General features: G+C 31.9%; 1 protein-coding gene and 3 long non-coding RNA genes across 5 annotated transcripts; all 4 read left to right on the top strand.

Annotated features, from left to right (window-relative positions):
- Positions 1-1,759: 1,759 nt before the first annotated feature.
- On the top strand, positions 1,760-2,361 carry LOC109178872. Of its 2 annotated transcripts, none has more exons than XR_002053776.1 (3): positions 1,760-1,827; positions 1,929-2,140; positions 2,321-2,361. It is a non-coding gene; the product is annotated as an uncharacterized LOC109178872 (long non-coding RNA). The 2 variants fall into 2 exon arrangements; XR_002053777.1 differs by having other exon boundaries at positions 1,929-2,038; positions 2,321-2,348.
- A 906-nt stretch (positions 2,362-3,267) lies between these two features.
- Positions 3,268-3,467, top strand: LOC109178881. The gene is made up of 2 exons (XR_002053786.1): positions 3,268-3,342; positions 3,423-3,467. It is a non-coding gene; the product is annotated as an uncharacterized LOC109178881 (long non-coding RNA).
- Positions 3,468-3,510: 43 nt separating this feature from the next.
- LOC109178873 lies at positions 3,511-4,067 on the top strand. The gene is made up of 3 exons (XR_002053778.1): positions 3,511-3,584; positions 3,678-3,732; positions 3,823-4,067. It is a non-coding gene; the product is annotated as an uncharacterized LOC109178873 (long non-coding RNA).
- A 4,090-nt stretch (positions 4,068-8,157) lies between these two features.
- LOC109178863 (probable sugar phosphate/phosphate translocator At5g25400) lies at positions 8,158-13,074 on the top strand. The gene is made up of 2 exons (XM_019328415.1): positions 8,158-8,458; positions 12,798-13,074. Exons 1-2 carry the CDS (start codon positions 8,186-8,188, stop codon positions 13,032-13,034), a joined length of 510 nt encoding a protein of 169 aa, XP_019183960.1. The 5' UTR covers positions 8,158-8,185; the 3' UTR covers positions 13,035-13,074.
- The last annotated feature ends 1,097 nt before the right edge of the window (positions 13,075-14,171 follow it).

The following is a 14,171-nucleotide window of genomic DNA, read 5'->3' as shown; positions in this document are numbered from 1 at the left end:
AGACGTATTTACCTTTGCAATCAAAACTCCTTTAGCATCAGCAATGGTACAACACCCCTGAGCAATATGTATCTTATATTCTTTTTCTGAACAACTGACCCATACTCAACAAATTTTGGTGTAGTTCAGAACATAGAACACATCGGATATAAAATTTTGAGTACCATCTTTCAACTGAATAGAGATTTTACCTTTTCCCAGAATTGGCACCTTTGACTTATTGCCAAATGTCACTTCAGACCGGACTGATTCATCCAGTTCAGAAAACAATTCTTTCTTCCCACACATATGGTTACTACACCCAGTATCCAAGAACCATATGTTCTTATCTGCAGAAAAACTATCACTGGCTAAAAGTAAAGTTTCAGAACTCTCACCAAACTTTTCAGCAGTATTTTCAGCAATGTTTGCTTGATTTCCACGATTGTTGTCCTCATTATACCAACAATCTGCAATCTTGTGTCCATGTTTGCCACAATTGTAGCAATGAAATGGAAATTTACCTTGTTTGGTATTACCTCCACCTCTTCCTTGGTTGGAGTTACCACGTCCTCCTCATTGGTTGAAGTTACCACGACCTCTTCCCCCAGAACCTCCTCTTCCTCTTCCACGACCTCTACCAGATCCTCCACCTCTTTGATTAGTGCCAGTCACATTAAGGGTGACTTGACTCTTCAAAGCTTCTTCTGCTAGTGGTTCCGATTTTGACGCAATCCTGTCAATATGACTTTCTACCATACCTTTCAGCTCTGCAATTGATAAGAGCTCAGTTTTGTGTGACTCTGTGATCGAAGCCACCACATGGTCATACTTCATCGGCATAGTTCGAAGAACTTTTTCAACCACTGCACCATCTTCAATCGTATCTCCATATAGCCTCATCTTATTCACCATATCAATAAGACGAGTGAAATACGCATCTACTGTTTCTGTAGAGGTCATCTCACAATTATCGTACAACCTTCTCAACGACTGCAACTTAGACTTCTGTGCCCGATCGACTCCTTTGTTTGACACCTTTAAGATGTCCCAAGCTTGTTTTGCTATTTGAGCACGAGCTAATTGCCCAAAAATGGAATAATGAACACCTTGGTGAATCTGACCCAAGGCCAATTTATCTCGCCGTATAGCGGCTGCATCAGCTCCTTCGGGTAGACCGGGATCAACAAAGCTCCAAAGATTTTGAGCTTGCAAATGTGTGGACATCATAATTTGCCAATAATTGTAATCGAATTTCCCGTCCAATTTGGGACCCGTCCATACAATATTGAAATTTGCAGCCATATTTCACTACGAAAAATATCTCGGGGTTGAAAGGTTGACTGGCTCTGATACCAAATGTAAGATATATATAATAAATATAATATATTTTTATAATATATTTATTATATATAATATAACTATATACGTATATATATAAATGAGAAGAGAGAGAGGAATAGAAGTAAATGTTTATTACTTCACTTGATGATTAGAAAGCTTAATAAGACAAACTATTTATACTAAACTAATACAACCAAAATGCTAAAATGAAGGAAAAGAGTTAATGCTCCATGCTGCATGCACTCCCCACGTATTGCACTTCCATGTTAACACACACGTATCCACGTTCCACATATGTTTATTGACTTGGTTCCACTAAATTGATAGTTTTTAAAGTCGAGTATGAAATTAACAAGGCATCAATAGTCACAGGACTAAAAGTGCAATTTTCTCTTTAAATTTATAAATTCTAAATCTTTTTCATTATTGTAGGTGATAAACATTTACTTGAAGTTACTCCAGAAAGAATATAAGGATTATGCATTTGTTAATTGTCAACTCTGGGTAAGTTATAGTATTCTTGAATTACTTATTTTCTTTTATGATCATTTTTCCCTTTGTGATTGCCTGGCGACTAAAACAAAAATACAAAAATTGAGGGATAGGGAGAAGAAATTCAACACGGAGTTGTAAGAATTTCAAATAAGGGCAAATATTCCTCCAGCCACCATAGCTTGCCGCACCATTTCAAGCTCACTGCTTGCAGACAAGCAGGGTAAGATGGGAATTTATTTGGCATAAGCTACTTTGTGATGGCCTGGAGACTAAAATAGAAATACAAAATAGAGGAATAGGGAAACGAAACGAAATTCAGCAGGTAGTTTGGGAAGAACTCATGCTTCAAGCAGTGTCGTTTTAGTGCCCTATCCCTTAAGCTGCAACTTTCTTACTCTGTACTTTAGAACTTTGGCCCTGCTTCTTCACTACTTGAATTAATCTCTCCTCCTTGTTCATTACACCCTTGAGGCTAACAAAATTATTTGTGCCTTGCAGTTAGACCATGAGCTTCTATAAGCATCCCAAGACAAATGCGTTGTTCCTTGATGAATTTCCTAAGGAGAACTTCAAAGCAGCAAAAAAGGTAACCACATGTATTATCTAAGTTTATGCCATTATTAAGTTTGAGTCTAAACCTTTTCTTTGCAGATTTTTGTACCAATAAATTTTGAGGATCACTGGTTCTGCGTTTTTGCTGATGTTGAAGAGGAGAAAATTTATGTCTTGGATACTATAGGGAGATCCGAATGTTCCTATACTCCAATTAAGGAACTTGCAGTACGTACAGTCTTAGTTACTATGTATAACTTATCTTAGTATTTTTATTTATTTATTTATTTATTGGGTGTAGGGATGGAATGTTAATGAGCTGACTAGCAAAAATATACAATGGACATATTATTATGTCAATGGATACCCAAAGCAGAATGATGCTGTCAGTTGTGGACCACTAATGCTAAAATTTATGCAGAGCTGGGTAATGGGATGCCAACCTTCCATTCCATATCCAGTATGAAGCCTAAAACGCATCTTGTATGATAGTTCTTTTTCCCCTTTAATATATATCACAGGGTTAAAGTTTTGTATTTACAGGGTTATAATTTCATAGCAAAAGAACTTCTTATTTTGGAGATTGCAATGCAGCGGTTATTAAGTCCCTTTGAGCTTGAAAAGGAACTTTCTGATCTGGAAGCGCAATATAAACCACCTAAGAAGCTTCTAATTTTTTATTTGAATGGAGTGCTTGTTTTAACAGGTTGACTAAAAATTCTAAGCTAATATATATATATATATATATATATATATATATATATATATTTATCTGGCAAACTGATTAGATTTGTTTTGTAAAATGAATCAGTATATAGAAACATGCCTGTGTGTCGACCATTTTATAAGGAGTTTTTGAAATTTTGCTCAAGACACTTCACTCTTGCTGTTTGGTCGTCCAAACAAAATATCAATGGTATATGTCGAAAACTGTTGTCTGATGTGGAGGGTCTTTCTTTCCTGTTTCAGTGGGTAAGTTCCTCTTTTAACCTAAAAAAAATATCTATCTCTTGGTAAAAATTTTGAGTAATATTTTCCTTTTTATTATGCAGAATCAGAGTTATTGCTCCATTTCAACTGAGGGTGTCAAGGGCAATTCCAAAAAAAAAATAATGTTTAAAGATTTAAATAAAGTTTGGAAAGAGTATAAAGAATTCAATCCATCAAACACTGTACTCATTGATGATTCTCAGTACAAATCTTTTTTAAATCCTGTAAGTATAGCAACTTTGTTTTCATTATGTGATGTAATATTCTAATTTGGTCTAGCTAATGATACTCTTTTTATCTTTTCTTTCTCCATCTAGGATCATAATTTGATCATCCCTATGACGTATAAAGGAGGTCCAGATAACTATTTGGGTAAGAATAATTGTTCTAGTTCTGTATTATTTATATTGCTAGTATATTACTCCATATGGTTTAAGTAACAAGAAAATCAAACACTTGCAGATCAAAACAATAAATTTGTTAGTTACTTGGAGACGTTGGCTGCAGCAAAAGATGTTCAAGAACACATCAAAAGCATTCCTTTTGGTGAGATTGACCTTGAAACTAAAGCAGATGAAGAGTGCTACAGAAATTCTGCCAAAAAAATGAAACAGATCTTGAATTGATATAAAAAATATTAATAGCAGTCATGATGAATTGGTCAAAAAGTAAAGTTTGTCTGTTGAATCACACCTAAAAGTAAAGAGAGGCATGTTATCTCCTGCATTAGTGTCTATTAACCTGAAATTCCCAACTTTTATCCACATTTCTCTGAATTTGATTGATGTACAGGTATATAAGCTGCCTAGTGATCAGATTTATGCCCACTTATTTTGGGGGTTATGAGAAGTCTGGTCTTCCAGCTGACACTGAGGCTAAAGAACTCTGGCTCAAGCTTCTTCCTTTTGCCTTTTGGTTGCTGTTGTAGTCTCCGTTGAAACCATAGGAACCTATTCTAATAGCATATGAAACCATATACATAGGGATTTGAGTAGTATGTATATATATAGGGCAGTATATTCCTAAGTAAACTATTGAGTTTGCTGATATTCTTCCAGTTAATGCAAGAATTACAAAACACAAACTCAAAGGTTCCAATCATCTAGAATGGAAACATATATCTGCGTAGTATTCACACTGCGTAGTATTCACAAAGATGCCCATATGACTAATAAGTAATAACCCACCTGAGGATGAAACAGTTGCTATATTGTGGACCATGGTCTGAAAACGGCACCGTTTCTTTAAGTAAAAGAAATGGTTGCCGTTAAATTTTAACAAATTTTGTATTTTTGGTGTGTTTATAATAAAATGAACTATAGTGTATCTAAAATGAAACTTGATAACTTGTCTCGCACATATTATGTTTATATTATCAAATGAAACTGTAATTGAATTGAAATGATACTTTAGTTGTGTTGAAATGAAACTGCCGTATGTGTAAAATGAAACTGAATAACATGTCTCACATATTGAGTGTATATTGCCAAATAGAACTATGGTTGAATTAAAATGATACTTTAGTTTTGCTGAAATGAAACTACAGTATATATAAAAAGAAACTGAATAACATGTCTCACATATTGAGAGTTTATTGTCAAATGAAATTGTAGTTAAATCAAAATGATACTTTAGTTGTGTTGTAATGAAACTATATTGTATATAAAATGAAACTGAATAACAGTTTCACATATTTGAAGTGTATATTGTCCAATGAAACTGTAGTTGAATTAGAATTAGAATTTAGTAGTGTTAATAAGACTATATTGTGTATGAAATGAAATTCAATAACATGTCTCACTATAATAATACTATTGTATGAATAGTGTCGAATGAAATTATAGTTGAAACAAAATGAAACTTTAGTTGTGTTGAAATGAAACTACAATGTATATAGAGTTAATACCCATTTGGTCCCTTGACTATTAGGTAATGTGCAATTTAGTCCCAAACTATTAAAAGTACCCAATTTAGTCCTCTAAGTTGTAAAATCATACCCAATTTAGTCCTCTAAGTTGTAAACGTCATTTTATCTAAAGTCGAGAGAACAAAATGGGTAATAGTTGAGGGATCAAAATGTCTTCCGACACTGCTGCTTCGGATCTCACAACTCCGTGTGACAATCCAAGATTTCACAACTCCGTGTTACTTTCCTCCTCCTCCGCCCTTCTCGCACGCATTCTTGTTCATATCAAACCGCGCGCAGAAATCGAGCGGAATCCGCTCCTCCGCCAACGGAAAATTTGTTTTCGCCTTGGCGCCGCGGAACTCCCGCGCGGCATTATCGTAAGCCCTAGCCGCCTCCTCCGCCGTATCAAACGTCCCGAGCCAAACGCGGCTTTTCTTCCCGGGATCTCTGATCTCCGCCGCGTACCTCCCCCACGGCCTCTTCCTCACTCCCCTCTAATGCACCTGCTCTTTCCGCACTCCATTCACGTTGCAGTCCACCGCTGGAACCGCCACCGCCACCGCCACCGCCGCCCCCTTATTAAATAGGGCAAAAAGAATAAGACCAAAATGCAAAATGACAAATTTACCCATGCCAAATCGGAGCAGTCGCCGTATTTTCAACGGGCTACGGTCGGAGGGGCCAAATCAACTAAAAACAGTTATTTCCAAGGACTAAATCGATGATTTCGCGATTAAGGGACTACATTGATATTTCGCTAACAATTGAGGGAACAAATCGTTGATTTTCCCTAATAATAATAATAATAATAATAATAATAATAATAATAATAATAATAATAATAATAATAATAATAATAATAATAATAATAATAATAATAATAATAATAATAATAATAATAATAATAATAATAATAATCATAATAAAAATCATAATAATAATCATAATAATAATAATAATAATAATAATAATAATAATAATAATAATAATAATAATAATAATAATAATAATAATATTTGCGGTGAAAGTTGCGGATAAAGGAGAAGAGAAAAGGGTTTTAATTGGGAAGAGTAAATTATGTTATTTCTTTAAAATAATAAGGATAAAGATGGAAAAAAATGTTAGGAAACTAGGAACTTATTTTGAAACGCTACCTAAAGTGACCGGCGATCGGCGCTGGTAGCCGATCGATTTGTGATCGAAAATAGTGCTAAAGTGTTGTCGGGGGTTGTGGGAATCCTTGTGACCTACTATCACAGGTCACTAGTTAGTTTTTAGACTTTCGTGCATCAAATTAAAATGTTGATAGGTTTAATATTTTTAAAATGCTTATTTTATTAAAATTACTATTTTTTAATATTTACTTTTAACATATCATATACTCCGTAATAAATATTGTCGTGGAAAAAATTAAATTAAAATTTATCCTTTTTATTTATAGTACTAATAAATATGACGCATTTAGTAACTAAAAGTTATAAGTTCAACTCTAAAATGAGTTTAGCCTATTCATTTTTTTAATTTGAGTTGTTCAATTGTAGAAAATTTAAACTGATTTATCTCAAATTATAATTTTTTGTTAGTTAAGATCATAATAGCAAGCAGAGTATACCTTCCAGTAGAGATTATTAACTTTTTAGTAATAATTCAAAATGTGATGCATTTTTTATTTTATTATTTTGTACTTGTAAAATATTTGAGTTTCTTGCACTTTTGGACCCACGACTATAGTGACACTAGCAGAATTGATCCATGACTTTCGAACCTTGCAATTTTAGTCCACGACTATTGAATTTTTTGCAAAAATGGTCCTTCCGGCCACTTTTCCGTCAAAATTTCGCCGGAAGAAAAATTCTTCATTTTTAACAGGGCTAAAATTGACATTTGACTTATCTAAAAAAAATTAAAAGAAAAAAATTGACATTTGACTACATACAATATTACTGGGCTCAAATTTGGGAAGTTATGGTGTATGATTAAGATTCCAAATTTATGGACTTAGACCTTTGGTTTATTGTCTAAGTTATTGGAATGCTTCTGTGACTTGACTATCTTTTGGCTATTTTTGATGAGTGGGAGTAATAGACGTGTTAACTCCAAGCTCTTAGCCGTTAGAGATAGTACTTAAAGTTAACTTATACAGAAGTCATGGAATATAGTTTAGTATTATGCTAACATTAAGAGATCTCTACTTAAGGCATGCTTATAAAGATTTAGAGATCATTCAGTGTACTCTTTTGTACAATTTGGATGTGTTTTCTCCTTCAGTTGTGCACATAATGTATTTTGAGAAACATCCCTTAAGGTACCGAGAATAAACATAGGGTTTGTTCATAAAGGACCTAAGTTGGAGAATTAAAATGCATGTGACCACAACAGATATTACTCTGATTAAATAGAGGACATGTCACTATGATTCGTGTGTTTTGTTCTTTGATGAAGGTTGTGCTGGTACTTGCACCAAGTGGGAGAATGTAAGATTTTCCCTAATAATATATATTATATATTATATTTTAAGACCTTAATTAAGTGGTGCAAGTTGACTAGGCTTATTAAGTGGTCTGGTTGGACTTAATAACTAGTAGTTGTTAGTCAACCAAACTCTGTGCCTAATATAAACCTAGATTGATGGGATACAGGATTATGGATTAGATAGCACATTCAGTTATGGTACTCAGACTGCTCAATAGACACCAATACACCATCTAGGGTTCTGAGTCAGGTCTGAGGCAAAACATGGCTAACGGTCTACCGTTAAGAGGCAACACAACAGGAACATCAACTATGGTTGGAGATCAACACGGCTACGCTTCCGCTATCATACGAGGTCAGGTTTCTCGTATATTATGGTTCAGTATAGTTAGACTAGTGTATATATAACACCTCGCCGTCGCGATTGAAGCCACCCGATTGGTCATGATCCAGATCTTGCTCACTTCAAAGGGAATCAGCTTAAACCCCATTACTTCCTTGTACTATGTCGCCCCGAGTTGTCTCCTTTTCCTCTCCATTCCATGGCTCCTCGTTGAATTCCCCGTCTTGAGACAGAGTTCCAGTTTCCGATTAGATTTCACCGTCTTCGGGACCAATTCCCTCTGCGCATTCGCCCTCAATCTCGCCGTTTTCCTGCTCGTCGGCAAGACTTCGGCTCTGACAATGAATGTTGCCGGCGTGGTCAAAGATTGGCTCCTACTAAATTTTAATTAATTATTTATTTATTATTATTGTAAAAATTATAATTATAATTATTATTTTTATTATATTTAAATTACACATATCAAAATTAAAATAAATTTATAATTATAAATATTTACAAATTTTTAAAAAATATAATTTTACTATGTACAAATTTAATAACAAAATAAAAAAAAAAACTTTAAAAAAATAAAAACAAGTTGACCGTTTCCGGCTAGAAATATTAAAAAAAAAATAAAATGAAAGCAGCTGGCCGTTAGCCCGCTTAAAAAATAAAAACAACAAAAGCTAAATTAAATGTCCAATGAGTGTGAATCCCAAGCAGCCATGAGCGCGTATCCCTAACAGTCAGTTTTTCTTTTTTACTTTTCACCTGCAAAATCCCATATTTTGCAGGAGAAAGATGTTACCAAGATTTAGGGTCGTTTACTTCATTTCTCTGTTTTTCTATTTCCAATTTTCCATTTCTCCATTTCTCCAGTTTTCCTTTTCCATTTCTCCAGTTTTTCATTTCTCCATTCTTCCAATTTTTCATTTCTCAGATTTTCTATTTTGTTAAATACAATCATTCTATATAGAATTTGTACATTTCTACAACAAAGATAATAATAATAATAATAATAATAATAATAATAATAATAATAATAATAATAATAACAATAATAACAATAATAACAATAATAACAATAATAACAATAATAACAATAATAACAATAATAACAATAATAACAATAATAACAATAATAACAATAATAACAATAATAACAATAATAACAATAATAACAATAATAACAATAATAACAATAATAACAATAATAACAATAATAACAATAATAACAATAATAACAATAATAACAATAATAACAATAATAACAATAATAATAATAATAATAATAATAATAATAATAATAATAATAATAATATAATAATAATAATAATAATAATAATAATAATAATAATAATAATAATAATAATAATAATAATAATAATAATAATAATAATAATAATAATAATAATAATAATAATAATATAATAATAATAATAATAATAATAATAATAATAATAATAATAATAATAATAATAATAATAATAATAATAATAATAATAATAATAATAATAATAATAATAATAATAATAATAATAATAATAATAATAATAATAATAATAATAATAATAATAATAATAATAATAATAATAATAATAATAATAATAATAATAATAATAATAATAATAATAATAATAATAATAATAATAATAATAATAATAATAATAATAATAATAATAATAATAATAATAATAATAATAATAATAATAATAATAATAATAATAATAATAATAATAATAATAATAATAATAATAATAATAATAAGAAGAAGAAGAAGAAGTTAAACGAAAACAAAGGAAAAGAAAGAAGGAAACAAAACTACTCAGTAATGAGTATAGCATGAATCAAACGCCCCCCCTGGGGCGTTCATTTCTGTACAGAAGTTAGTAGGCATATTATGCGCTCAAATGTACATGTGCTCTTTTAATTAGCCTAGTATATTATTATGATTGTCTTCCATGCTCATTGAAAATATGAACCACATTCATCGCAATTATGCCATTATGATATATACATATGCTTAAAATAAAATAAAATGTTAGTCAAATTTCATGAGTTCATTCAAAGTGACATTCCTTCCAGAGGAGCCATAGTAATAATAATAACAATAATTTAATAATAATAATAATAATAATAATAATAATAATGATAATAATAATAATAATTTAATAATAATAATAACAATAATAATAATAATAATAATAACAAATTTGTGTGCATAAAGAGGAGGAAAAATGAAAATAGAAAATAATAATAATAATTATTATTATATAATAATAATTATATAATAATAATAATAATAATAATAATAATAATAATAATAATAATAATAATCTTATCTATAATAAAGCCAGATGTATTGGCCACAAAAAATGGCTCCAATTCCCGCCCAAGCAATACGACACCGTTTGGTAAATGTGATATTTGAGCAAAATCTCAGAATGACCAGGGATCGAGTCTCACCAGCGGCAGTGTGGGAGCAACCTCTCAAAGTGAGGGGGGCTCCTTGTGCGCAGTGAGCACCGGTCTAGCCTCTGTGATTAATGTTCAGTTGAGTCACCATCGGTCTAGCCTCTGTGATTAATGTTCAGTTGAGTCACCATGATTTACAACCTCCCACCGCTCTGTTGGGCCGAGGTGTGGGCCCTTTTGGAAGAATTATTCCGTATAAAAGATGTTATTAATGGTGTATGTTCCTGGATTAGATTTCCTAGGCAAGCAACTCATTTATCCATATGTCTTTTCCTATTTCTAGAAAACATTTCTAGAAAACATTTATTGATAAAGAGTAATGATCTATTGTTATGCTCAAGGTACCTGTTCAATTCTCGATATCATCTTTGCATTAATATATATATATATATATATATATATATATATATATATATATATATAGGCATAGTGGTTGCAAGATTGGGTCCATGGATTTCACGTAGGTCTCAGATTGCGGGAAGGAAATGGACCAGGTTCGGATTCCGATCCCATTCAGGCGAAAAAGAAAAGAAGAAGTAGCAGATTAGGTACTGTGACAACTCAGATAATAAATTTATCACTTGATATTTTAAATGAGGTGTGTTCTTTGATAGGAAAATGCAAGGGATTGGGCTGTTAGTCGAAGTAAGTTCTGGGGAACTCCACGTTCTGTATGGATTAGTGAGGATGGCGAGGAGATTGTTGTTATGGATCCATTGATAAACTGGAAAAGCTTTCTGGTGAAAAGGTTTGCATTGTTCATGTGGCTATTTTTGTTCTATCTTGAATGATGGCTATTTTTGTATATATATATATATATATATATATATATATATATATATATATATATATATATATATATATATAGCAGAGGCATAGTGGTCGCAGGATTGGGTTCTTGGATTTCGCGTAGGTGTTAAATGCGTTGCAGTCGCGGTCGATCAATGACCACACAAGGAAAACTGCGGCTGGCCATGGTGGAGAAACCGTACATGGCGGAGGCGAGGCAACATGCGAAGAAGAGGCAAGGATTTGGATGTTTCAATTACTTGCACAGGGTAGAGGTTGAAGATGGTGACGACTCAATGAGCGTTTGGGTAGCTGCAGCGCCTCTGCTGGTTGGAAGTGGTATAGATAATGCCTACATTATGCAGGGTTTTTTTTTTTTTTTTTTTTTTTTTGAAGAGAATGCTTATTCAGGGTTGTTCTTATGCAGGGTTTTGTATTTTCTTATTTCCTTTATTTTGCAAAGAGTTTATGTTTTTTTTTTTTTATTTTATTTGCTTCCTCAATGGTTATATGATGATCCTTAACAAATCTAGTGGAAGTGGACCAATGTGCATATCTAAACGAAAGATTTGTGAATGACTGAATATGATGAAAGATTTGACAAAACCTCATTGTAGAAGGTTCTTCAATGTGTGTAGAAATTGCAAAAAAAAAAAAAAAAACATTGAGTTTATTTTGTATATTTCTTTTTCAAAAGGAATTTCTTTTTCATTTGATCTTCTATTATAAATGTGTTGTTTAGAATTTTAATATTCTAAATATTTAATCCATGCATTATCATACTAACTACACACCTTGATATAAATAAATAAATAAATAAATAAATAAATAAATAAATATATATATATATATATATATATATATATATATATATATATATACATACTTGAAAATTTACTTCGTCGTATGAGATTAATTATATTCTTTTCATGTAATTCTTCTAATATTTTATTAACATAATATAACATTTATTTTACAAATTATTCCACGTGCATCGCACGGGTATCATAATAATAATAATAATAATAATAATAATAATAATAATAATAATAATAATAATAATAATAATAATAAGTTTCGAAAACAAAGGAAAAAGAAGGAACGGAAAGGAACAAACAAAACCACTCCATAATGCATGTAATAGGAATCGAACACCCACCCTCCCAATCATAAGCACTGTTCACGCGCATCTTCTCCCATTTCTCCATTTGGAGAAGTCCAAATTGGATCTCTCCAAAATTATACATAGACTTGGAAAATGGAGAAGAGTTGGACAATTGGAAGGATGATTTTAGTAAACAAGTTTTCCATTTTCCATTTTTCCACTTCTCAATTTCTCCAATTTTTTGGAAAATCCTCCATTTTTCCAAGTTAGTAAACGACCCCTTAGCCTTCTCATTTGTTAAAAATTTTGTTCCTAGTTTTTTACTGTTCCAAAATCCTTTTAAAATATGCTATTGGGATGCCCTAATCGCGTTCTCGTGGTCCGTAATCAAAGACACTGTAACTCCGGTCAATCTTCTCGAGTATGGATTGGCTTTCTTGGGAGTTGCGTTCTATAACCACTCAAAACTACAGGCATTGAAGGCGAAAGAAGCTCAGAAGAAAGCTCAGCAGCAGACAGACGAAGAAAGCGGGAAGCTATTGGGCGAGAGCGGCGGCGGAGGCGATTCGCTGGGGAAGAAGGGCGATGCACAGGCCTAATTTCGTAATTTCGCTCGGAGAAATTCAAGAAAAAAAATAAGTGTATTGTGGAAGAAGTACAAAGATTGAGGAGGGATTCCGGCGTTGACTGTCGGTTCTATGTATTTTAGTAGAGTTTTAAACTTTTAATCTAAATCAGCCTTTTAGGCTGCAGATAAGCTTATTTTCATCTTCCACAATTTTTGTTTATTTTGTTTTCTTTCTTTTTTTTTTTTTTTTTTCCCTTCTGCCTGTGTATTAGGAACTGTTTATGATTATGAATTTATGATTTATACAGTTGATTAATAAAATAAAATTATACCCTTCAGAAGATCTTTTCAGTTTTCTGCAATTTTATGTGGGATATATTTTCAGGCATAAACTTCAAAGTTGACTTAAAGAAATGCATAAATAATGCATTTTTTTTGGTACATGAGGAAAGGTTAGAAATCAAGGCCTTTTGGTACATATGAGGAAAGGTTAGAAATCAAGGCCCTAGCTCTTTGGTTGCAATCGTTATGCCATACAACCGTGTTCACCATCCACGTTGAATACGGTCCCAACGGTGTTAGTGCACCGTTATCTTCTTTTTTCTTTATTTTTAATTAATCGCGTGACTTTTTTTTTTCATTTTTAAATTTTGCGGTTTCACTTTAATTTGAGGTGAGCAATGATTTCGGACATTCATAAATTATGAATCCATGTCTGCACATTCACTTTGGAACCATGCCTACACATTTCCGTCCGAAACCATGGCTGCTCCTCTGTAGCACAAGCTTCTTCAACATTCATAAATTATGAATTTTCTGTTATGAAATTATGAATTTTCTGTTTTGAGATTATGAATTTTCTGTTTTGAGATTATGAATTTTCTGTTATGAGATTATGAATTTACAGTAAATTCATAATCTCATAACAGAAAATTCATAATTTAATAAATTTTTTTTTTTATGCGATTATGAATTTTCTGTTATGAGATTATGAATTTACAGTACATTCATAATCTCATAACAGAAAATTCATAATCTGACCAAACGCGCGTTGTTAACATCACATTAGTGATTTTTTATTTATTTTTTTTTACGTAAAAACGGCGCCGTTTGGACCCGTGTTCACCATGAATGGTGAACACGTTTCCAGGGCATAATTTACCATTTG

The sequence above is a fragment of the Ipomoea nil genome, unplaced genomic scaffold, assembly GCF_001879475.1.
Source record: "Ipomoea nil cultivar Tokyo-kokei standard unplaced genomic scaffold, Asagao_1.1 scaffold0873, whole genome shotgun sequence".
In the NCBI taxonomy this organism is placed as follows: domain Eukaryota; kingdom Viridiplantae; phylum Streptophyta; class Magnoliopsida; order Solanales; family Convolvulaceae; genus Ipomoea; species Ipomoea nil.
The sequence above is the reverse complement of the archived record's forward strand: the minus strand, read 5'-3'. Positions and strand labels throughout refer to the sequence as shown.

Bases quoted from the DNA above. Each gene is read 5' to 3' on its own strand.
- LOC109178863 (XM_019328415.1), top strand. From the start codon at position 8,186: ATGATCCAGATCTTGCTCACTTCAAAGGGAATCAGCTTAAACCCCATT. The intron at 8,459-12,797 runs CTACTAAATTTT...TATTGGGATGCC, and splicing joins GCGTGGTCAAAGATTGGCTC to CTAATCGCGTTCTCGTGGTC.